The sequence below is a fragment of the Ceratotherium simum genome, chromosome Y, assembly GCF_057802395.1.
Source record: "Ceratotherium simum simum isolate JZ-2026a chromosome Y, ASM5780239v1, whole genome shotgun sequence".
NCBI lineage: Eukaryota > Metazoa > Chordata > Mammalia > Perissodactyla > Rhinocerotidae > Ceratotherium > Ceratotherium simum.
Window position 1 is genome coordinate 1524484 of NC_141941.1, and position 25831 is coordinate 1550314.

At 46.3% G+C, this 25831-nt stretch overlaps 1 protein-coding gene across 1 annotated transcript in view; it reads right to left on the bottom strand.

Moving 5' to 3' along the window:
• Positions 1-25831, bottom strand: part of DHRSX (polyprenol dehydrogenase) — a 178216-nt gene that overhangs the window by 29646 nt on the left and 122739 nt on the right. The window contains exons 5-6 of the mRNA XM_087427830.1: positions 15954-16055; positions 3849-4056 (exon numbers count right to left, since the gene is read on the bottom strand). Coding sequence (XP_087283956.1) covers positions 3849-4056; positions 15954-16055 — 310 coding nt within the window. The remainder of the gene's footprint in view (positions 1-3848; positions 4057-15953; positions 16056-25831) is intronic.

Consider the following 25831-nt stretch of genomic DNA (forward strand, 5'->3'; position numbering starts at 1 on the left):
TCTATAGTTGTATTATTTGTCTTTAAAAACATTCCTATTTAAAGGAGAAAAGATCGAAGTTTTAATGAAACACTCCCCACCCCACACACATGTTCACTTGGCATGACATGATTCTTCACGTGTTCTTGTGTGTATGCCACGTAAATTCATGCCTGTATTGGATTCAGCAAAGATTTGTGGATCAGATATGCTCTGCGGGCTCTGAGCCTGCACCCATGCGGATGAGAGAACAATTCTTGCCTCCGAGAGGCGTCTCGGCAGGATAATTCGACTCTGGGGGTTAAAATGCAGGGCAAAGAGTCCAGGGAGAGAAACAGGCTCGCTCTTCCATGCGAGTACTCCAGGCAAAATGAGACGCTCTCAAGAGTAAATGTCATTTTCTTTCTCCTCCTTGGCATTCGTGTCTCTTGTGGAAACCACTGGCATTTGCCAAAGGGCTGTGTGCGTTTTGCGTGCTGAGAAGTAAAGGGAGAAAACTCAGAAATGTCAGCAAGGGAAGGAAGCCGGCTCATCCCTCGGGGTCCTACACGACCCCTAGCACGGCTCAGGCATCAACAGCATCCGTGGGGTGGGTCCTGGCACAGCTCAGAGAATTCACGGGGCTGGACCTCCCAGCTCAGTGACCACAGGGTTGGTCCTCCATGAGCCCCACAGACCTTGAAGGGCTCGTACAGCCCCGGCACAGGTGGGAGATCAAGATTTGGCCACCCTGAAATCTATCTCTTTACCTTGGTTGTTTTCTCTAGGGACATTTGACCTCCCCCACTAACTGCCTAAAGAATTTGACATGGTGGCTCCTTCCTAGAACAGATTTATCATGACTGCTATAAAGATAACGTAGGGTAAATGTTACAATAGGAAAGGCACCAACAAGCCCCTCTTATCAGAAGTTCTGTCTCTCTGGCCACATTCTCTGGATGACCCTGCGAGGAGTTGCCAGACAATCATTTACATTTATAAGGGAAATCTCCATTTGTAAAGGGATGTCCCTCTCTGTTTGGAGAAGAGAGGGGGGATGAGCTCATTTCTAGAGACTTATCAATGTGGAAGGTGAGGCCTTGGGGCTGCATAATAACCTTACTCTTGTTTACTGTGCTTCAGTGGTAATCTCCTGTAACTGACTCCCCCCACCCCCAACATCTTCCTTTGTCACTGGCTGAACATGGTATTTAAGACGAGAATTTCTGCTATTGTGTTGAGAAACGCAGTGTCCCTGCTTTCTCCCATGTATACATGTTATTAAACTTGGTATTATTTTCTCCTGCTAACCTGTCTTGTTGATTATTTGGCCAGCCAGAAGAACCTTAAGGGAAAGGGCAGAGGGACAGTCTCCCTCTTCCCCCGCAGTTTTGGCGTAGTCGCCAGGAGCCACACTGGCTGGCAAGTTGCCTTCTCTGGCTGGAAGACCTGCCTTCTCCCTGGACTACTGCAGATGGTGAGATACGGGAACGCCTGACAAAAGCCGGCAAAAGGTAAGACTTCTTACCACATCAGCCTCCCGGAATCTCTATCTGCGGGGTCCGGCGGAAGGAAATGGTGAGAATTTTTTCTCTTTCTAAATTTAGATTGGCAGGAGAAAATATTTGGGAAACTAGTTTCTTGTGCTTTTAGTGACTCTTGGTTTATATTTGGTAGAGTACTCTTGGTTATGATCTTGATCCCTTTTCCTCCCAGAGGTAGTCTCTGTTTTTCTCTTTTGTCTGTGTCCTTTGTCATAAGAAGGAAATACCATAGGGTAGGACGCAGGCATAGGCCCTACAAGCCTGCTGTCCGGGCCGGCCCCACAGACTGGTGAGTTTGCGGGTCTCACCAGACCGGCGTCTACAAACTTTGCTGTGGGTTATTATGCACATAAAGTGAAGGCCATTGCCGAGGGCATCTTGGAAGCCAAAAAGGCCGCAAATTTGGTGGCCGCGGGTCAAGCAGTTAAGAGCCATTAGGGTGCTCGCCACTTTCAGAAGACTCCCGTGTCAGGATAAGTTGGGTCACGGAACGGGGTAGATGACACAGGTCCCCCGCCAACTGCAAGAAAATGTCCATGCAACGACGAGGTACTCTGTAAAGCACACAGTCCCGCCTTGCAATATGGGACCCACAAGGCTAGGGCCTTAAAACAACAGACATTCACCCTCCCCCAGTCCTGGAGACCAGACGTCTGAGATGAAGGGGTCGCAGGGCCGCACTCCCTCCACAGGCTCCAGGGGACGGTCCTTCCTGCCTCTTCCAGCTTCTGGGGCTCCAGGCGTCCCTGGGCTGGTGGCCGCCTCCCTCCCATCTCTGCCTCCGTCTCCACGTGGCTTCTCCTCTGTGTCTGTGTCTCCTCTTCTGTCTCTGATGAGGACACTGTCATTGGATTTAGGGCCACCCTCCTCCAGGACGCCCTCATCTTGAGATTCTTAACTAATTACATCTGCAAAGACCGGATTTCCTAATAAGATCCCATTCGCAGCCCCTCAGCAGCACACCACCCACCCCCGGGCCTTTGCTTCATCACTTCCTCTGTGCACGGGCCAGGCCAGCTGCAGCCGCCTCGGGAAGACGAGGGCCTGACAGCCCTCTCCCAAGCTCCCAGAGGTCACAGACATGTACCCTCTCTCCCACCCTTCCGCAGAATTTGCCCCTACTGGCAAATCCCAGTGATGGGGTCTTCCTGGTCCCCCACCCAGGAGCCAGCTCTGGGTAACCAGATCAACAACAGCATCCTGGGAGGACCCCAGCCCTTCTTCCTCCCAGCCGCCTCTCACTGTGCAGGGACATCAACACTGTAAAGGGCCCCCGAGGTCTGCACAGCTGGGCTGCCCTCCTCTCAGCCTGAGGATTCCCACCCAGAGCTGCTAATCCCAGAGCCTGGTCCTGGCATCAAAGCCGAGGTCAACCAGGCATCCAGGTCGTTCCAAGCATCGCGTTAACGTCGTGCACAGTTGTTACACACGTACAGAGAAATAAACACACATCCTATTCACACACACTGAGTCTTTTGTCCTCAACGAGGGGACAGAGGGAAGCTGAGAATATTTGCATTGTGCATTGCCAAGAGTCAAGCTGAACGGGCCACAGGAGCTAGTTCAGTGCCTTCGAAACTGGGTCCAAAAGAAAACACTTAAATATTTCTGCTATCCCTCTCTACGTCTGACTTCTGTCTTTCTTGTCTCTTGCTCAGAAACAAAAATAATAATAATAATATCACACAGCCAAGCTGCCCGAGGATAAGATGGAAATGGTTGATGATGATGGGCGTTAAGCAGACTTATGATGGTGGGCATTTCACCATATGTACAAGTACCGAATCATGACGTTGTCCACCTGAGACTAATAGAATGTTATATGTCAATGATACCTCAATAAAAAAAATGCTAAAAAACAAAAAAACAGCATGCACTTCAGGATGCATTAAAACAGAACACTACAAAATTTTGCATAGAGTTATTCAGCGATGCTGACAACACAGCTAACTCTCACTTGGTGGTTTTTTTCTGTCCCATAGTCATGTTTCCTGGGCTGGAATTTTGGCTCTATCTTTATTGCCTAGTGATATTAGGAAGATATTTTTTAAAAAATAACATATGCTTCACTTTTTCTACATGTAAAACGAGGATGATAATTATATTTACCTAAAAGCATTCTTATGATGCATAAATGGACGGATACAGAGAAAGTGTTCAAATGTGTCAAAGCAGAATAGTAAACAATAAGTAGATATTAGTCAGGATAATTATTGCTATGAGACAGGTTTATAAAAAACAAATGGTCAGTGGTCCAGAGCATCGTGTCCAGTGCATTGTGGACACTTGATGAGCAGCCTTGATCTTCCCAGGATGCCCCTCGGACCGTTGGTAGCGCCCACTCACCTGCTCTGAAGGTCGTCCATGTTCAGCTCGCCGACGTAGTGCGTGGCCGACGAGACGGTCACCACCCTCGCGCTGCGGCCGGGAGACCCCGACTCTCTCAGGGTGTCCAGGAGGAGGTTGGTGAGCAGGAAGTGGCCCAGGAAGTTCAGGCCGAAGTGTTCCTCAAACCCGTCCACGGTTTTCCTCTGAGGGACCATCATGACCCCGGCTGGGGACAAAGGGAATTTCAGGGAGGGTTAGATGAGATGAGATGGCACAGGTGTCGCCACAGGGGGTCATGGAAACAGTCCTGGGCACCACAGGGGCGGGATCAGGAGCTGGCTGCCTTCTCACCTCCCTGGGCCTCAGTTTCCCACTCTGTATGTGATGGGGATGTGCCAGGAGACCAACAAGATCCTTCCTTTCCTCAAAGTCTATCCTTTCACGCCTGGATCTTGTAAACTGACAGCAGCAATGACAAAATAGCAGCACTCACTCTAAAGTGAGGTCACCCAGTGTCACCCAAAGGTGTCCCCTGGGAAGTTAATTCTTGTGGATGGGACAGCTGTCTGCAGATATCGAGATCCCCTTGTCTCATGAGCTCGGGAAGCACGGCTCAGCCACGTGGGGAGGCCGACGTTCTGCAGCCCACAGGGTGGGGCAGAGAGAGCCGTGTCCCCCAAATTCATATTGCCATGGCACCGCCTCATTCACAGGGAACCCCAGAAATGAATTCATTCCTCAGGGCACCCTGTGGGAAATGGTGACCCAAGTATTCACATTTGCCGTCCGCACCGCAGACCCCACTCCAGCCCCACTGGTAGCTTATTCCATAAACACAATCGTAAAAGCATGGTCCGTGCTCGTGAGTTCTGCCTCCCGGGCTCAGAATGTCCCCCTCCCTGCAGGGGCAAAGCTCAGATAAATCCTCGTCCCGGAGTCCTTTCCTCGGAGGCGGGAGACCCGACGACTTGTGCAAGACATGTGACTGGCCATATTGTTCCATCATCTCAAGCAGGCCAGCATGCTTGGATGTGTATGTGTCTACGTGTGTGTAATATGTACTTGTATGCATATGTACTCGAACGTGTATACGTGCATGTGTATTTTATACATGTATGTAATACTGTGTGTATTCATACATTAATTATAGATACATTTGTATGTATGCATGCAGATGTATGAGGCATGCATATGTATTTTTGTATGCATTTATCTGTATGTATTTGCATATATATGCACATACAATCACAATACACATTTATACATATATACGTTTTTGTGTTGGCATTTGTATTTCCATGTGTATTTGCATGCACACATGTATTTGTAAATGCCTGATGAATTTATATGTGTATTTCTTTTGGCATATACACTATAGGCATGTCTATGAATTCCCATGTGTAGATAAATTTGCATATGCATTTGCACACATGGTTGTATTTGCATATAACACATGCATATGAATATGTATTTATATATGTATTCGTATATATAACTATGCCTGTGTTTGTAAGTATAAAAGCAGGCATATTTGCATATACATAAATATTCATAGCTTATTGTTTTTCATATGTATTTATACATAATACATGCATATATGTATTTCTATTTGCATATGCATTACACACGTTTTTGTGGCAGTGTATATATTTACATTTGGAAATGCATTTGGATATGTTTATGATTTGCATGCACATATGCACATTTATTTGTGTATGCATTTGGAAACGTACATGTGTTTGTATCTGAATGTGTATACATTTCTCTATGTATATGCATCTGTATATGTACATGTGTTTGTGCTTATGTGAGTGTATTTTATATATATGTGTGTATATACAGTCACATGCTGCATAATGACATTTCAGCTCATGACAGACTGCATATACAACAGGGGTCCCATAGATTAGCACCATAGAGCCTAGGTGTGTAGCAAGCTATACCACCTAGGTTTGTGTAAGTATACTCAACGATATTCACACAATGACAAAATTGCCTAACGATGCTTTTCTCAGAATGTGTCCCCATTGTTAAGCCAAGCATGACCGCATATGTTTGTATTTTCTATGTATTTGTATAGGTCTATGTGTTTGTATTTGTATGTGCATGTGTATGCATTTCTGTATACAATATCCTATGTATATGCATTTGTGTATGTGTAGACAGTTTTTCCAGCTGGATCGCGAGGTCCCTCCCTGGACACACAGGCCACACTGCCTCCCCCATCACAGCCAGGGCCCATGCAGGATGCACCTGTGGTTACAACACCCCACACATCCCTGGCCCCAATGCAGGTTTATTCCTTGTGAGGTTCTTGAGACAAAGGAAATGTCTGATCCAGACTGTGGCTTTCACAGCACAGGTGTAGTGCTTTGGCATACCAAGTGGCACATAACATCTAAAAAATAAATGTGGATGAAGGCTTACTGCTGTTTTCACAGAGAATGACGCAAGAGGAACAGTGACGTGGAGAAGAGGGAAAGCCCAAGTCCACAGCTTCTAACCCACACACACTTTCTGGCCACACTCAGTGCTTCCAACCTCCTCCCTTAATACCCAGCTCTCTCAACAAACTTCCAGGATATTGAAAATGCATCCTCTGAGCTCATTACTGTAAAACATCACCAGTGTGGACCAACAGGGAGAGGGTCAATATGAGTGAGGAAAATAAGCTACACGAGTCTTGTACAGCCAACGAAATGTGTATTCAGATACACCTACAGTCACCAAAAGTCGGCTAACAAAACCTTTCCACAGGGCACGCCAGGGTCCACTTTAGGAGTCATCTGGAAGAAACACGGGAATTGGCTGCTTCAAATGGACGTGAAGTTTGGCATTTTGAGAAAATGTAAATATCTCTGGGGTGATGTCATTATATCGACTATCTTATTTAGTGCAAAGAAGTTAAACAGAGCTCAGTTCACGCCTCATGTATTGTAAATTCCTAGTTGGGGAGCCCTCAGCTTAGGAGAGAGACCAGTTCATCATGAACACTCAGCTTATGCGAGGCTGGCTGAGCAGGAACTGGAGCTCAAGGCAGCGGCAAAACACGCCTGCACATTCTTTTGACGCTAGTTTCCTCGGGAGATGAAGCCTGTGTTCCATCCCTCGAATCTGGCTGCCTTGAATCTTGGCAGCAGCAGTGACAATATCGTACAACTTCCAAGGCTTGGTCAGAAAAAAACCATAGAGCTTCCGCCTGGTTCTTCAAAATGCTGTCTATGGGAAGAGCCAGCTTCCTTTAAGAAGGCTGGCGCCCCTGAGACCGCCATTTTGGAGAGACCACGTGTAGGTCCTCTGGTCGACCATCCTAGCTGAGCCCAGCATCAACTTCCCACCACAAGACGGAGCCATCCTGGATGTCTGGCCCTAGTTGAGCCGCTGGATAACGGTGGTCCCAGCTGGAATACAGCATGAGAGACCCAGAGCTGGAACTGTCCAAATTCCTGCGCCCCCAGTTGTGTGCAAAATGAAAGGGTTATTTTGAGCCACTAGGATTGGGGGTGGTTTGTTACACAGTGGTAGTTGCTAGAATATCACTGCATGCCTAAATGATAAATTCCAAGATAGAGAGTCCCATCTCATGGGACAAACTAACAGCCACTACACACAGTCTTCTGAGCACCAAAATTTGCTGGAAAATACCCCATCTAATGGAGTGTGGACGGTTGCTCTTCAATTTGGGGGTATTAACCTGCGGTGAGTTCCTAGGACTTCAGTCTGGTTAGTTAAGGATAATCTGTTATCCAATAGCCAAGGAATAGCTGTTGCTGGTTTTCTCACGATGGCTTTTGACTCCTTGCATGTTGGTAGCAGAGAAGATAGCCAGGAGCCTCTGGTCAGCCAGCCCTTGGTGCAGGGCAGTGACTTCAGATTTCACCCACTTGGGACTGAACAGCCAGACTCATCAGTGTTCATCTTCACGGGGGCACCAGTGGCCAGGTAAACAGGAGCTGAAGGACAACCACTGCCTAATCTCCTTAAGGCTTAAAATATCCTCTTCATTCCAAGTCTATTATGTATTTCCTAGTGATAATGTACAAGACAACTCAACGTGAAGCCACTGCTTAGCCAGAGGGAAATGCCAATGTGGATCTTTGTTCGATCCAAGCTCTGGTGACAGATTACAGCACAAACTCAGTGACCCAGACTCCAAGAATTTGACAATGATGGTGCTCTGGGCAAAGAATGAGTTCAAGGTCGCTCAGGAAATCCAAAAAGGTTATCGGAGCTAAGTCTTGGTGCAAACAGCATCACTGGGGAAAGCATATTTTTACAACAGCAATGAGAAGATTGCTGCCATGCATACAGTTGGCCAGCTCCCAGGCTCCAGACTCATGGAACTTATTCCGGGGCTCATCCAGCAGAGAAGCTGTGTGGGGGATTCCGGCACCGTGGAGGCTGCATCAAAATCTCTCTGGGGTCACCGCGTATTATTAATCCATTATTACGTGAGATGCTGAGAATAATCACATCCTTCTCTACTCTAAAGCAACATATCCTGGAGATCTCCCTGGGTAGCACATCTAATTCAGATAATATTTATCGAATGTCTGACATGTGTTGAGGGAGAAATTTCAATTGTTAACCAGTGCAGCTGCATTTTGTGTGTGTGTATGTGAGGAAGATTGTCCCTCACAAGAGCTAACATCTATGCCCATCTTCCTCTGTTTTGTATGTGGGGCGCTGCCACAGCACGGCTTGATGAGTGGTGTGTAGGTCTGTGCCTGGGATCCGAACCTGTGAGCCTGGGTTGTTGAAGCGGAGTGTGCGAACCCAACCACTATGCCACCGAGCCAGCCCACGCATTTGTATTTTTTAAATGGCAAAGAGATATTTTTGTCATGTCAGTGCTTCAGATGGCCACCCCTTGTTATGAGCATCCATGAGATCTTAATACCTCCCTCTGCCAAATGAAAAGTGGACAAGGAACAATCATAATAACTGCTCATTGACTATGCATTTGATTGGTGCGGGGACATTCGCTCAGAACCACGTGTTATTCTGTATAGAGCAAACAAAGGTATGTGCTAATCAGGGGAGGATGAGAGAGAGATCTCTGTCTTGCAGGAGAAAGAAAAGTGGTGGGGACGTGAGGGGTAGTCAGAGAGAGAGCAAAAGGGAGAGACAGTGAGTGAGAGAGGCAGGAAAAAAGAGAGAGGAAGAGAGAGAGAGAGACAGAGAGAGGCAGAGACAGAGAGAGAGAGAAAGCAAGAAGCGGGGAGACAGAGAGAGAAAGACACAGATGCAGAGAGAGAGGGAGGGAAAGAAAGAGGGAAAAAAGAGAGGAAGAGCGAAATGGAGAGATAAACAGAGACAGAGAGAGAGACAGGCAGAGACAGAGAGAGAGAGGCAGAGACAGAGAGAGAGAGACAGGGCACATTCTAGCTGGTGCCAAATGGCTGGATGAAGGGTTAACTCCAGAACATGAGGAAGGTTTTAGAAAACTCTTGCAAACATCCCACCATCTGAGGACTGACCACTAAATCTCTCTTTGGAGCCAGGGTCCCTGCCCAAGCTTGTGACTCCATTGACATGCGCATGAGTGGAACTCTGGGGATGCAAACCTGAAGACCTCTGGAAGGTGGCAACCAAGTCCGTCAAGAAAGGAATATGAAAATGTGAGGAAAGGAGAATGGAACATTCTGGAAGAGCCATGAGGGCTCTGAATCCGCCTATAAAACATGAATGGGAAAAGAGTAGTCCAGATGTCTTGGGGAAGGATTGCTGGAAAAAGCTGTAGATAAACGAAAGTCAGTGATCCAAGATAAGAGTCGGGGTGGCAATGAACCTGGATGTTCATCCACCCGGCAGGATACGGGTATGGGGTTGAGCGATTAGAGGGTAGTGAAGCCACAGTCACACCGTGGGCCAGTCAAAATGTCGAAATTAAAGGGGCAATTAAGTGTGTCCAAAGTAATTCTTAAATCGTTGGAGACAATATTGGCGAGAGCATCATGTGGATGGGTTCACATATCGCCCTCAGTCACCATATGGCCAACATTTCCATTCCAGGATAACTTTCTCGCTGTCATCACAGAGGGTAGACTCACATCGCCTGCACCACATCCCATGATGATGGCAAAGACGGGATCATCGACTGAGTGTGTTTCTTAAACTAGCAACGCTTTGTGACGGAGAGTACCACCCAGCGGGACCCGCCATATGCATAGTAGAGGACACTGGAGGCCAGGGGCTTTTAAACACCCAACTCTTTTAGGAGCTCCTGGGTCAAACACTTCTGGAGCATCTGGGGTCACTGGATGTGGGTCATTTCTTGAGCCACTTCCTGGAAGCTCACGGAGGGCATTTGGAAGGATGGAGGTGCTCAAGGAAGATGGGAGGTGTATCCTTAACTTCCAGCCTACTCTTCTGGCAGTGGTGGCATCAGAGAAAATCCTGTCAAACAGCACTGCAAACTCTCACCACCAAAGGAACATCCAGTTTCCTTCTGTTCTACGGAAACCCATCACACAACGGAAAATCGTTCTACCCGGCAGAGAGAAACATTGTAAAGCCAGCAGAAGGTATTGATGGTAAGTGGTCGACACATATTCAGATCCAATAATCCATTGACAAATGCACGCACAGTGATTCATCAGTCTCTGCTCCCAGGAGGCAGAGCGGATGCCTGAGGAGCCCGTTTTGCATAAAAACCACCAAGCGCATAAATAAGAAAACTGTGCAGGCATCTGTCCACCAAGAAACGGGTGCTGACTTCTACTTTCTCAACTGTTCCTCGGTCTTCTGTTGATGCAACATCCATCACCAGCCTCTCCTGGGAAGAGCCTTCTTTAACTCTCATTTTTGTTTTTTGGTAGGAAACATCATTTTTCATAATTCTTGATCTTGGGGAATTCATCCATTAGAGTTATGAGAAGAAGTCCTACAGCGATAAAATATAAATCCGATGGGGTTATTACAAATCTATCAGTGTTCAGACCCGGGGCTGGGAAGCCAGGTAACTACAATGTTGATGTGAATAAACCATAAATACTGAGCCAGCTCTGCAGGAGGTCGACTATTGATTATGCCTGTGTTTGATAAATCATCAGCCTCGCTCATGAGCTTCCCACAGGCAGAAAGAGGCGGCCTGGTTCTATTTTCCTCACGCTAGCAAATGCGAAAACACTTCATGTCTGAAATGCTTAACACTTGCAAAATCTTGATAGCTTTCTTTAAGAATAAAGGAAAAAGAAAAAAGACACACAGAGTCTAGCTTCCCTTGGCCCTTGGAAGTGCCTTTGTGGAGCACAGCTGGGGTTGTTTTCCATGAGACTCCACGCTTGTCATTGGTTAACAGCAGTGGGTCCTATTAACCCAACTCCTTTCAACCAAGGTGATCTTGGTGGGAGGGGTTAATATCCTAGAGGAGGTATCTGGGCAAATATTTTGGGAAACTCTGCAGACCCTCTTGGACACTAACAATACCATCTCCGAGGCCCCTCTCTGAGAAGTCGTGTGGTTGGGAAACCTGTTTGCATCTGTTGACTCCAGCACCACCCAAATATACTAGACTTCAGAACTCTCATTTGCACACAGCAAGGATGAATCCTTGTGCACACACACAAGCATGAGACAAATGAGAAAATCTTGTACTGCCTCTAAATCAAGGTAAGTCTGACCCCAGCCCCCAGCACACTGGGCTGGTGATGAATTCATTCTCAGTCTTGAGTGCATCATCCTGGCTACTCCCTGGCCCAAGGGGCATCGTCCTTCATCCTTCCAGCCACCCTGGGTATCACAGGATGCACCTTCCTAAGTCCACGGGTCTCCAGGAGCTCTGTGGTTCTGCTGCATCTCTGAGGGACATGAGGCTCTGCCAAGGAAGGATTCCCTTTCTGCCTTCTTCGCTGTATCTATCAGGCAGCCGTCCTGCCCGGGGCGCCATGGGGTGTGGGCAATGGTTATCCATTATGAGCATAACACAACCTCCAGCCCGCGCATGTCTCCTTTCCTAGAAGCTTCTGCCTGAACCTACAGAGGCTGTTACTTCCAAGTCCTACACCACCGGGCTTGTCCCAACAGTGACCCCAGATGAAGGACTGAGCAGACCTGTCCTCAGTCAGCCACAAAATCCTCCTTGGAGCCAAGGGCAGCCACAGCCTGGCCACCATCTTGGAAGATGGAGAGCAGAAACACAGGAGGACAGAGCAGTAACCATCCTGTCACAAGTGTGGACTCCCATTACCATCTCCTGGAAATGGTGCTGGGAAGAGCACAGGCGGGGAACTCCCACAGACATAACTGCCATGCAATCTTTTCCATATTTAATACGATGGTGTTGTCACATTGCAGGCGGCATTTTCTAGGGTGAGGTGCTTCTTGGAACAATTATTTGTTTAATGTCTGCCTCCTTTGATGCAGTGCGATTTCCATGAGGTCAAAGACTCTTGTTTATCGTTGTTATTTTTCGCCTGGGAATCCCCAGGGACACAGAGGGTAGGTGTGGTGGACTGAATGAGAACTCTCTTAAAGACGTTCACATCCTAATCCCCATGTGGTAGACAGAAAAATGTCCCCAAAGATGTCCACGTCCTGATCCCCGTGTGGTAGACAGAATAACGTCCCCAAAGATGTCCATGTCCTGATTCCCGTGTGGTAGACAGAATAACGTCCCCAAAGATGTCCACATCCTGATCCCCGTGTGGTAGTCAGAATAACGTCCCCAAAGACGTCCACGTCCTGATCCCCGTGTGGTAGACAGAATAACGTCCCCAAAGACGTCCACGTTCTGATCCCCGTGTGGTAGACAGAATAACATCCCCAAAGATGTCCACGTTCTGATCCCCGTGTGGTAGACAGAATAACATCCCCAAAGATGTCCACGTCCTGATCCCCGTGTGGTAGTCAGAATAATGTCCCCAAAGATGTCCACGTCCTAATACCTGTGTGTTAGACAGAAAATGGCCCCCAAGATGTCCATGTCCTAATCCCCATGTGGTAGACAGAATAATGTCCCCAAAGATGTCCACGTCCTAATCCCCGTGTGGTAGTCAGAACAATGCCCCCAAAGATGTCCACGTCCTAATCCTCGTGTAGTAGACAGAATAATGTCCCCAAAGATGTCCACGTCCTAATCCCCGTGTGGTAGACAAAATAATGTCCCCTAAAACATCCATGTCCTAATCCCATGTGGTAGAATAATGTCCCCAAATATGTCCACATCCTAATCCCCGTGTGGTAGACAAAATAATGTCCCCCAAGACGTCCACGTCCTAATGCCCATGTGGTAGACAGGATAATGTCTCCAAAGACGTCCACGTCCTAATCCCCGTATGGTAGACAGAAAATGGCCCCCAAAATGTCCATGTTCTAGTCCCCGTGTGGTAGACAGAATAATGACCCCCCAAGCCGCATATCCTAATCCCTTTTTAGTGAACAGAATAATGTCCCCAAAGATGTCCATGTCCTATTACCCACGTGGTAGACAGAATAACACCCCCAAAGATGCCCATGTTCTAACCTTGGAAGCTGTGAACAGGTAACCTTACATGGCAAACGGCACTCTGCAGATATGATTAAGGATCTTGAGATGGGGAGATGATCCTGAATTATCTGAGTGAGCCCAATGCAATTACTGGGTCCTTATAAGAGGGAAGCAGGATGGTGAGAATCAGAGAAGGAAGTGTGATGATGGAATCAGAGGTCAGAGACACAGAGAGAGATTCGAAGATGCTACACTACTGGCTTTGAAGATAGAGGACGGGGTCACAAGCCAAGGAATTCAGACAGCCTCTAGAATCTGAGAAAGTCAAGGAATGGATTCTTCCCTAGAGCCAATGTCACGTGGGGGCTCAGGAATTCCACACTGGATCCGTTGTCTTGAGGTGCCTCTGGGGCTCTGAGCTGAGATCACAGGTCCTGAGCAGAGAGGAAAGTTCTGGGTGGAGGAGAAAGTCTAGGAAGAAGTGAATCCAACACGTGGATGAGTTTCTCTACAGAGAGAAGAGAGAGGGTCCAGCGATAAGCCCCCCAGGTCCAAATTCAACTGTGTCCTGGTCTCTTGAAAATTGCTATTTTCCTGAGAGCCATGCATGCTTGGTTTAAAAGAACACTGGACGATCGTAGCATCACTGGCGTCATCTCAAAGTGAAGGGTGAATTAGGGAGTACACATTGACAAGCCTTCTTCTGCTGGTGTTTTCACCATCGAGCTGTGCCCACTCCAGCAAAGGTGGTTTACATACATACTCCCCACCAAAATTCTGTGGACCCAGAGCAGAGTAAGAGGTGTCAGACAGAGGTAACAGATGTGAGCTGCAAAATTTTTTCTACACCTGACGGATGAAAACCTGTACCAAAAGGATGCCAGAAGGATGCAGAAAAGATCCTAAGATGATACAAAGTTCTGTCGTGTGCATGTCTATGAAAGCGCACGAATTCTGCACAAGGGCAAGATGTCATTTACGTCCTGCCATCGCCCAATTGCTCTGTGATGAAGTGCAGAGCACTAATTACCAAGGGTGTTAACTATAATGAGGAAATAAGATGTACGGTCAGACAGGATCTCTATGGTGCCTCTAGCTCGTCGCTACCTTTGCTGATTTATACTATTATAATTCTAATCAATTATAACACTGATAAATGCTCGACAAAGGAAGCCCACACCAGTGCTCAGATGGAGGAATCCCAAACGGTGATTTACTGGGAAATCATTTATGTCTGCAAAGGCGTTTAAGGCATGACTCTTTGGGGAAACTTGAAAAATAATCAATAAAGCTCTAGGGAGAAGAAATAAAAACTAAAATCATTCTGAACCTTCCAAGAAGAGCCACCAGCATTAATAACATGCAGGGTTTCTTCTCCAGTTAAGTAGCCGGGAATGGTGTTAGTTGAGCTATTTGTTCAACACCACACATCACAGCCATACGTGGACACATTGCTGTGCATTCATGTGCCATTGGAGTCACACCCTACGCAAAGTTTTATCATCTATGTCTTTCCCTGAAGTGAGACTTTCTAATTAAACAAGTGGATTGAGCAAAAGCTCATCTATCTGACCCCACTGCCTGCTTGCCAACCCCATTAATATTATAGAAAAAGATAAAACACATAAGACAAGGAGAATAGAGAGGAGATGATAGCCACCAAATTTCGGGAGCTGGAGTCAGACGGACAAGTGTTACAGCCTCAGGAGGAAGACATACGCTCCATCCCTCCTGCAGACACGTCCACACCTTAATCTGGGCAATTGTGAATATGGTCCCTTAGATGGCAAAAGGGACTTTGGAGAAGGGATAAAGTTACGGATCTTTAGATGCAAAAATCATCCTGGATTATCCACGGGGACTCAGCATCACCAGTAGGGTTCTGTAGTAACTTTTTCTCTGCCATCCAAAACACGAATAATTCAACAAACGCTTTAAATACTTGGGAAGAAGATACAGTCCCTGAAGTCCACTGTTTGAATGACGTCTATTCCATCCACTGTACTCATTTTACTATTTACTCCCTCTATATATTTCCATTTGGTCTCCAAGTCCGAAAGGGATGTGTTAAATTCTAAAAGTTTTTGGCATATTTATGAGAGGTTAGTTGCGTGTATTTATTCAGTTTGGAGACATTCATGACTGTACGTCCTCACTGTGGAGGCTTTGGATGAATGTTTATGAAATAAGTTGACTGCAGCAGGGGAAGAGAGACGTGGGCAGGAGACGGGGTCTGCCTCCATGGGGAGGCAGGAGAAGTGTTTGCGACATTCTTACGAGCTCAGCGGGGCTGAAAGGATTGTGCTGAAGATAGACCAGTGAGAAGGCTGAAGGCAGGGGAAGGGGAGATGGTGATTCCATATGTTTGTGTGAGGAGTTTTGGCTGCGGGGAAGAATCATGTGCAAACACCCACCCCTTAGCATGCTTCTAATACACCTTAGCACAAGTGCATTAGTCAAAGTATTGACTCCATACAATATATCATCACACCCTCACTTCAAAATAACATCCTAAAATCGATTACGCTAGTAACAAAAGCCAAACACATCCATGCACCAAAGCAATGGCAACAAACAGCACGTATACTCATGAATTTCCCCGGAAATCCCACTTTCCCGAGATGCTTGTCTCATGGGAATGCTAGAGTTCGTGTCTGTGTCAGAATTAACCTCTGGATTTCACTGGAACTCACCGTTATTGACCAGGACGTGGAGAGGGATTTTCTTCATCTTGAACTTCTGGACGAACTGCCGGCTAGAGCTCAGAGACGCCAGATCGCAGTATAAAAACTCCACTGGAAAGGGACAGAAACACGGGGTTATCTTCCAACCTACCACGGAAACTGAGATGATTTCTAAACCAGTTAACTTGTATCTCACTTGGGAAGTAGCAATGGATCAGCAAGATGCGGAAGGTACAAGGCGGGGAACGTACCCTAAAATGACGGCCCCCTCTCCTTGAGCGTGCGTGGACGTGTGACTTGGTCTCCAGTCAACAGAGTACGGCAAAGATAATGGAACGCCACTTCCCTGACTACATTTCATTGTGGAAGACTCCCTCTTGCTAGCAGACTAGAGGGAGAGAGATTCTTCCGCTGGCCTTGAAGAAGGAAGCTGCCATGGTGTCAGGGGGCCATGCATGGGCAAGACCCTCAGGCCAGCTCCTGGGAGCTGAGAGAAGCCCCTGGATAACAGCCAGTGGGAAAGTCAGAACCTAAGACAACCTCAAGGAACTGAATTTGTCAGATAACCACGTGAGCCTGGAAGAAGACCCTACGCTTCCGAGAGGAACCCAGGCCACACAACCCCTCAGAGCTGAGAGCAGTGTGCTGGGTCAGACGGCAGCAGTATGGTCTTTGTATTGTCACATCTGGCTTTGCAGAAGGCTTGCTTTGGGTCTCCCCCAACCCGGTTCTTGGTAACATGCTCATGTCGATGTCTGTGGTCCCAGGACCTCAGAACAGAGGGGAGAACAGCTCCCACCCACCAAGGACCAGCACCTACTGTGGCTCACTTCTCAGGGGCGAGATGCATCTGCAAGGTTCTGCTGATTGTGGTTGCTTTAGGACATTTTAAATATCGCAACACCCGAGAGGCAGCCAAAAGCAGGAGCTTGGGAGGGTATATATTTTGGAACATATACGTTAGCCTTCACTTGGGAGGGACATGTTAAGATAATCTGCACTCGCGAACTGGTGCAGCCGCTATGGAAAACAATATGGAGAATCCTCAAAAAATTAAGGATAGAACTACCATACGATCCAGCTATTCCACTGCTGGGTATCTATCCAGCAAACAAGAAAACACCAATGCGTAAAGATACATGCACCCCTGTGTTCATTGCAGCGTTATTCACAATAGCCAAGACTTGGAAGCAACCTAAGTGCCCATCAAGGGACGAATGGATAAAGAAGATGTGGTATATATACACAATGGAATACTACTCAGCCATAAGAAACGATGAAATCCAGCCATTTGTGACAACATGGATGGACATTGAGGGTATTATGCAAAGTGAAATAAGTCAGAGGGAGAAGGTCAAATACCGTATGATTTCCTTCATTAAGTAGTAGATAATAACAACAATAAACAAACACATAGAGACAGAGATTGGATTGGTGGTTACCAGAGGGGAAGGGGGGAGGGAGGAGGGCGAAAGGGATAATTCGGCACGTGTGTGTGGTGATGGGTTGTAATTCGTATTTCAGTGGTGAACATGACGTAATCTATGCAGAAATCGAAATATAATGATGTACACCTGAAATTTATACAATGTTATAAACCAATGTTTCCACGATAAAAAAAAAAAGAAAAAAGATAATCTGCAGTCCCCAGTTTCTTTGACGTGGAGAATGAATCCTATGTGTGCCAAGTCACACAGCCCCCGAGGACAGGGGAGTGTGCATTTTCACTATTCCCATTAAAGACGTATAAGGAATAGTCTTATTCCTGGGTCAGAGTTCCTCAAAGTATGGTGTACATATGGATGCCATCCTGTGAACTGTCTGTTACTGGTCTGCCATAAGATACATTCAGACAGTCACAGTGGTTATAAACTTAAAAAAAAATCGACAGTGATTTTATGTTTACTGAATCAGCTGATGAAAAAAAACCAACGTTGGGGGCTTCCGTTTTGCATGTTTCTAAACTTTATTTTCCTAGTAATTCATTTCTATGCTATCTACAACAGTATCAGTCCATGACAGATTGGGGAAAAGGGAGTTTTGCCCAACAGAGAGCTTGGGAGTGTCATTCTAGAATACAGGACCATCTGGATAGGAACTCCTGACATGCCGTTCTGATTTTCCCCTAAAACACGCACGAGGATGTACAAGAGCAAAGTCCACACTGAAGCTAATAATTGGAACCGATGATAACAGGGTTGGTGGACACACACACTCTGCTTCCAGAAACAGAGCAATGTTATTGGATTTTTGGAAAGCCAGAAGATGCTTCTTCTCTGCTCCTTGGAGGAGAAAGGATCCTAGCCAACCAGAAGCATGAGCGCTGTCGTTCCACTTTGAGATCATTGGTTCGTGAGGCAGCCAGTGTGCTTTGCGCCCTTTCTGCCCACTCTTGTCATGAGCATCTGCTTTCTACACCCATTCAGGAGCTGCCCCCTCCCCTCCAGCCCCTGACCTCCACAGGGCATCGCTGGGAGGATGGGGAAGCAGCACATGGAGGAGGAGGGGTGACATCGCACAGGGAATATGAGCCCTTAAATCAAGCCCTACCGCTGGGGAGGGCAGAGCATTCCCTGCAGACTGTAACTCTTCATGGGCTCCATCCCTCAGAGCAGGAACACGCAAGACAAGTTAAGAGCGTGAAGCCTCACCCCCATTGGGCACAGGCACCAGGGTTGACCTCAGAAAGGACTTGGGGAATCCAGCTTGCCAGGAGTTCAGCTGCCACGTCCACATAAAACCCAAAAAGGGGTTGCATCCCCCCCACAAGCCCCTTGGGGAGAAGGGGAGAGGGAGACATAGATGACACTTTCCATTTTACCTGGAGGGCCATCAATGACACCTTCACGTGTGTCTGGATAATTAGGGAAATGGAGGTTACCATGTTTTGAGAGTAGTCAATGGACCCCTAGGTGACAAGAAATAGGATGTCTGCCATGCAGATGACTGGAAAAGAGGAGGCAGACCAGTCGTCCATGTGGCAAAAACAGGAGTCCCAGGAGACAGCTAGGGGGTGCAGCTTAAAAGAGGAGAAACAACCCCTGAGCCGCTGGTCATGATACAGAACCAAAATGGTAGCCCCCTATTGGAAAACCACACTCAAGAGTGTGTGGAAAAGGAGAATTCCTCTATACGTTGATTATAGAGTTTTTTTTTTTTTTTAAGTGAGGATTAAAAATAGAAAGGGCAAACATTATCAGGCAAACAAGCAAAAATAAAGCACGTCTGGCCCCATTCACGCAAGATAGGGATAATTCAAGACTAAAACACTAATGGCCCAACGCTCAACCGATAAGAAGCCATGATAGTTATGTGCCATTCCCTGCAGCGTTTTCTTCGGAATAACACAGCATCCGATGATATTTCTCAAGAACTCTTGGATACGCAAGGAGAAATGGACAGAACCAAGACTGTTAACGGGAGACTTGAGGGTATGTCTCTGAGCATCTGACAGATTGAGAGACAAAAAAGAAAAAGGGGCCCAGAGACGGCTGTGAATAATAAATCTGACAAGGCTGAAGATGCAAATTTACAAATAGGAACGCGTCTATGGAGTGAAGAAGATTTGTAAATTATAGGTTTGTAATTCTAACTACAGTCACTCGTCGCTTAATGATGGGGATGTGTTCTGAGAAAAGCATTGTTAGGCGATTTTGTCATTGTGTGAACATCACAGAGTGTACTTATGCAAACCTAGATGGTATAGCCTCCTACACACCTGGATGATATCGTACTAATCTTATGGGACCACCATTGTATATGCCATCCATCATGGACCAAAATGGCATTATGCAGCACATGGCTATAGATTAATAATATGTTAAATTTATAATTAATATATGAAAATCTCAGGGAAATGAATTCTTTCCTGAGAAAAACACTGATTATTACAATCTAATCAGGGAAATCAGGACTAATGAGACCAACGAATATGGGAGAAATAGAAAAATTACGAGGGAATGGCATGCAGAAAAGACAGGACGATGTCCAGAATATTTTTAACCAATTCTTTCAGGCTTTCAAAGAACAGACAATCCCACCTCTACTGACAGATTCAGAACACGGGCGAAAAAACGCTGAGTTGATGCATTTTAGAAAGTTTGCATTGTTCTGATACAAAAATCTGCAGAGAGAGAGCACCAGAAGGGGAGGGGAGGAGTAGGGACCACTTGACCCCTAACATCTATACGTGCAGGTGAAAAAATCATAAACAGAAATGTAAATTAAAAACTTCCACTGGAATAAACATGAACAAGTGTACTTAACACTAGGAAAAAAGATGAGATAATTTTTAGGGGGGCTATCTGTTCAGAGATGTTTTCCACCACGAAAGAGCTCCTAGAATTGACACTGTAAGTCTCTCCACGACCACTACCTCCGTAGTGGTCAGGAGAGTCAGGTCCCAGTGGACCTGGTAACCTAACGGGGTTAATTTTAGGACAATTAAGACCCCGAAAGGCTGAGAGGCATTGCTTGTGGGGAGGAGGTTCAGCTGAAAGAGAGGACCGCTCTCAAACCTCTTCCAACACCATACATGTCCCCCGACCACAGTCAGCAGGTCCCCAGATGTCTGCCCCTCTGGCTCCTGCCGGGAAACAGAAACTGCCAGAAATTTCCTGTACGTGGGGGAAGCAAGAGCTTTTCTGCTACATAACAGCCAAATTCTGCAAGCTGCCAGTAGCTGCATCTCCTTCATGCAAATCCTCGAGCAAGGATGCACCTGTCAGAGGACCAGCCCTCTCTTCACTCCAGAAGGAAGGAATAGGGACCCACAAGCTACTGGGATTTTCCCAGGAGAGTAGTTTAGTTATGACTCTACACCTGTCACATTTTCCTACGTATCTCTATTTTCAAAAATGCAGGTGATATATATGTATCTCTTGGCCATTAGGAACATACTGAACAACTGTGTTGAGACCTGAACTCCTATTCTCTCTGTATGAAGCAGATATGAGCCTGCCCCTAAAACTAGGTGTGGAAGGGGATGGAGGGAGAGGGTTCTGTGTGTGTGTGTGTGTGTGTGTGTGTGTGTGTGTGACAGAGAGAGAGATAGAGACAGAGACAGAGAGACAGAGACAGAGAGACAGAGAAAGACAGAGACTTAGAGAGATATAGTCAGAGACAGAGAGACAAAGAAGAGAGAGAGACAGAGAGATGGAGAGACAGAGAGAGTTAGAGAGAGAGACAGAGACTTAGAGAGATACAGTCAGAGACAGAGAGACAAAGATAGAGACAGAGACAGAGACAGAGTGAGAGAGAGAGAGAAAGACAGACAGAGAGAGTCAGAGAGAGAGACAGTCAGAGAGACAAAGATAGAAAGATAAAGAGATAGAGAGAGATAGAGACAGAGAGAGGCAGAGAGATAAACAGATAGAGACTGAGACAGAGAGTCAGAGAGAAAAAGAGAGGCAGAGACAGACAAAGAGAGAGAGAGAGAGAGAGACAGAAAGAGACATAAAGAGATAGAGAGAGCCAGAAAGAGACCCCTGGCATGGAGTGAGAAAATTCAATAAATGAATGATTCTGTTTGTTTTCATTTTGTGGATTCTGAGTGCCCCTCTATCCCTCCCAAACACGTGGGATGTATTTCTGGGCGGCGTCTCGAGTTAGGTACTTTTCCTGGAACAGTAGGCTGTGTTCAGAAAGCATCTTGAGGGGGCTCTGCTTCGGGACCCCGACCTCCACCTGGAATCAACTGCGTGGAGACTTCCTTCCCCAGGCGCCCCTCCATGGGGCTGCTTCCCTGGGCTATGATCCCACGTGGCCTCTCTCCCACGGCAGGCATCTCAGAGAATGAACTCGGCGTTCTAAAAACACCGTGCAGCTTTCTTTCTTTCTGATAGCTGTTACTCCACGCCACGGAGGCATTTTATTTTCCGAAGCACTCTCTTTGACTGGTACTCCTAAAAGGATCAGACCATCACGAGACACCTGTACGGCCGGCCAGCATCCGAGGCCCTGGGACCCTGGTCACTCGGTCCCCGAGGCCCGGCTTGGCGTGCGATGGCCGGCCGTCCTCGTGGGCACAGCCGGGCAGGGGCGGCTGCAGGTTCTAATTCACCTGCTCGTGGATCCAGCTTATTCCCCTAATCCACGTCTACAAAATTCCACTGTACTATCTGGAGATTATAGCCACTTCTTTCATAACTTCCGATGTACTATTCTCATGGTTCCCATTTCAATATTCCCTTTTCTTAACCAAAGATGTCTTGGAGGTGGGATGTTGTCTTAGAATCACCAGCCGGAGAGCACAATCCTGTCTCCTTCCGTGCTCACTTAAGCATCAGCTCATCCTTACCAAGAAAAGCCCCAGTCCTCAGAGGACATGGACCCTCCCCCCTGGGAGAGATTGTCTAGACAAACGTGTTCACGCCACCTCCAGGGAGGTCCATTTTTTTAGGTTTCCCCGTTTGCCTTTTCCTCTCTCTTTGGAGATACCCAAAGCACCGAGCCATCCCCAGACGGCCTTGTAAATGCAAACGCAAGTTGCTCAAGTATAAAGCAAGAAAACTACCCCAAAAAAGCCAACAACAGCAATGTAAGTAATAAGCTTTGGTAAAAAAGTTTGGTGAAATTTGTGCAATGTTCAGATTACAGAGTATTAAAATTTTTACGACTCCCAAGAATATTAGGAAAGCGGAATGAAAATGAGAACATCCTTGATCTACCCCAAGACAGATAGCAGATGCCCCAAAAGCACTTTAAATTAAAGAAAAAAATCATGCCTTTGAATTAACTTATTGAGCCAGCCGGTTGCAAGATCTCAGTGTGTCGGATGGAAACAGACTTCTAAAGAGCTTGAAAACAATTCTTTCTCTGAGGAGGGAAATGGTCCTCCTGGGGGTCCTATTTACTTTATCCACCCACAGGGCTGGGCTGAAAGCAAACTTGAGTTCAGCCCAAATAATCACAGGTTCTTAATTAGCATCGGTGTAGTGGGGATGTTCCCCATTGCTTATGTATTAGAACATCAAAATGAAGTTAGCAAGCTTGCACGCCTGGTAGCCAGCACCGGGTACCTTTTAAGACTTAATTCCTAAGAAGCAGTTTCCTCCTGGGACCAAACTTAAGTGCTTACCTAACTAATCATCAGGGAAATGCAAATCAAACCACGATGAGGTGTGACCTCACACCTGTTAGAACGGCTGTTATCAAAAGACAAGAGATAATAAATGCTGGTGAGGACGTGGAGAAAAGAGAACCCTTGTGCACTGCTGGTGGGGATGTAAATTGGTGCAGCCACTATGGAAAACAGGATGGGGGTTCCTCAAAAACTTAAAAATAGAACTACCATGTGATCCGGCAATCCCACTTCTGGGTATTTATCCAGAGGAAATGGAATGAGGATCTCAAAGAGATATCTGCACCCCCACGTTTACTGCAGCATTATTTACAATAGCCAAGATATGGAAACAGCCTAAGTGTCCATCAATGGATGAATGGATAAGGATGTGGTCTACACACACAATGGAATATTACGCAGCCACGAGAAAAAAAGAAATCCTGCCATTTGTGACAACACACATGGATCTTGAGGGCACTATGCTAAGTGAAATAAGCCAGATAAAAAAAGACAAATACTATGTGATTTCACTTGTATGTGGAATCTGAAAATGTTGAACTCACAAAAGCAGAGAGTAAAAAGGTGGCTTCCAGGGTCTGGGGGGAAGAGGAAATGAGAACATGTTGGTCCAAGGGTACCAACTTTCAGTTATAAGAGGAATAAGTTCTCGGGATGGAATGTACAGCACAGTGACCCTAGTTAATAATATTCTATTATATACTTTAAATTTCCTAAGAGAAGAGAGCCTTCATGTTCTCATGACACACACAAAATGATAACTATGTGAGGTGAAGGAGACGTTAGCTAAATTGAAGGTGGTAATCATTTCGCAATGTATACGTTCATGAAATCATCACATTGTACACCTTTCTTTATATTTATTTAATTATTGAGGTCATATTGGCTTATAACATTGTGTAATTTCAGATGCACCTTATATATCAGTTTCTGTATAGATTGCACTGTGCTCATCACCAATAGTCTAATTTTTATCCATCACCATACACATGTGCCCCTTTACCCCTTTCACCCTCTCCTTACCCCCTCTCCCCTCTGGTAACCAGTAATCTGTTCTCTTTATCTATGTTTTTGTTTATCTTCCACATATGAGTGGAATCATACAGTGTTTGTCTTTCTCTGTCTAGTTTATTTCACTTAACATCACACCCTCAAGGTCCATCCATGTCGTTGCAAATGGGACGATTTTGTCTTTTTTATGGCTCAATAGTATTCCGTTGTCTATCACGAATAATTAGGGAAATGCAAATCAAAACTACAATGAGATATCACCTCACATCCCTCAGAATGGCTATAATTAACAAGACAAGAAATAATAAGTGTCGGAGAGAAGGGAACTCTCATACACTGCTGATGGGAATGCAAACTGGTGCAGCCACTATGGAAAACAGTATGGAGATTTCTCGAAAAATTAAAAATAGAAATACCACATGATCCAGCTATCCCAGTACTGGGTATTTATCCAAAGAACATGAAATCAACAATTCAAAGAGATGCACCCCTATGTTCATTGCAGCATTAATCACAATAGCCAAGACATGGAAGCAACCCAAGCTCCCATCAACAGATGAACGGATAAAGAAGATGTGGTATACACGTACATCTTTTTAAAAACCCAAAACATCATGCTGTAAAATCTAAGATTAATTAATTAATTAAATATCTCAGTCACTAAATAAAAAATCAAATACTTAAAGAATAATGCTTGGCAGCCAGAAATAGAAAGGGGGAAAATATCCAATTCCAATAAACCCCCTACTCTGTCCATGTGGCAAGCTCTCTAACTTGTGGTATCTGTTTGCTAGAAATGCAAAGACAACAGCTTGAGGAAGGATAAGCATCAGTAATGTGAGCTGCAGAGTGATGACATTCTACATAAGCAGCTTTCCAGGAGGTGAAAAGACTTCCCACCAGGAGAACACAGACAAATGTACTAAGATGAAAATGTTTGACCTCCTCGGTGGCTCTCAGCCTCCCCTTTCTTGCTCCCTGGTGAGAAGGTAGTGTGGTTACTCAGGTGTAGACAGCAGCATTGACGGCTTGAACCCAGTGAGTACGGATGCCCATCTACCTCAAGGGTCCTCCTCACTCTGCCCCGGATCGTCTGCTTGAGGAGCTGTCTGTAGGAGCTGGCTATGCTATATAACAGATCATCCCAAATGCACTGGCTTATAACACCACCCATTTATCATCTCGTGTTCTTTAAATCAGAAGGCTGGGTGGGGGTGAGCTGCATCCTCTGTTCAGCATCCCACAAGGCTGAAACCAAGGCGTCAGACAGGGCTGGGGTCATATCTGTAACTCAGGATCCTATTCCAGGCTCATTCATGTTGTAGGTGAAATTTAGTCCCTGCAGCTGTAGGACTGAAGTCTCATTTTCCTTCTGGCTGTCAGCCAAGGGTGGCTCCAGCTTTAAGGGGCCACTCTCAGCTCCTTGCCACATGGCTCTCTCACAACATGGCAGTTTGCTTCCCCTAAGCCAGCAGGAGAATTTCTGCTGCAGTTTCAAGCCTCTTTTAAGGAGTCACCTGTTTCGGTCAGGCCCACCCAGGACGACCTCTCTTTTGATTAACTCAACGTCACCTGATTTGGGACCTTAATTACATCTGCAAAGTCCCTTCACCTTTGCTGTACAGCATAACTTAATCACAAGAGTGCCAACCCATCACGTTCCCAGGCCCCACCTACACTCAAAGGGAAGGGATTATACAAGCCATGTAAATCGGTGTACAATAGGGGGCAGGAATCTTGAGGCCGCCTTTGTATAATGCCTATCACAGAGAGGTTGGGCATCAAGGCTCCTTTA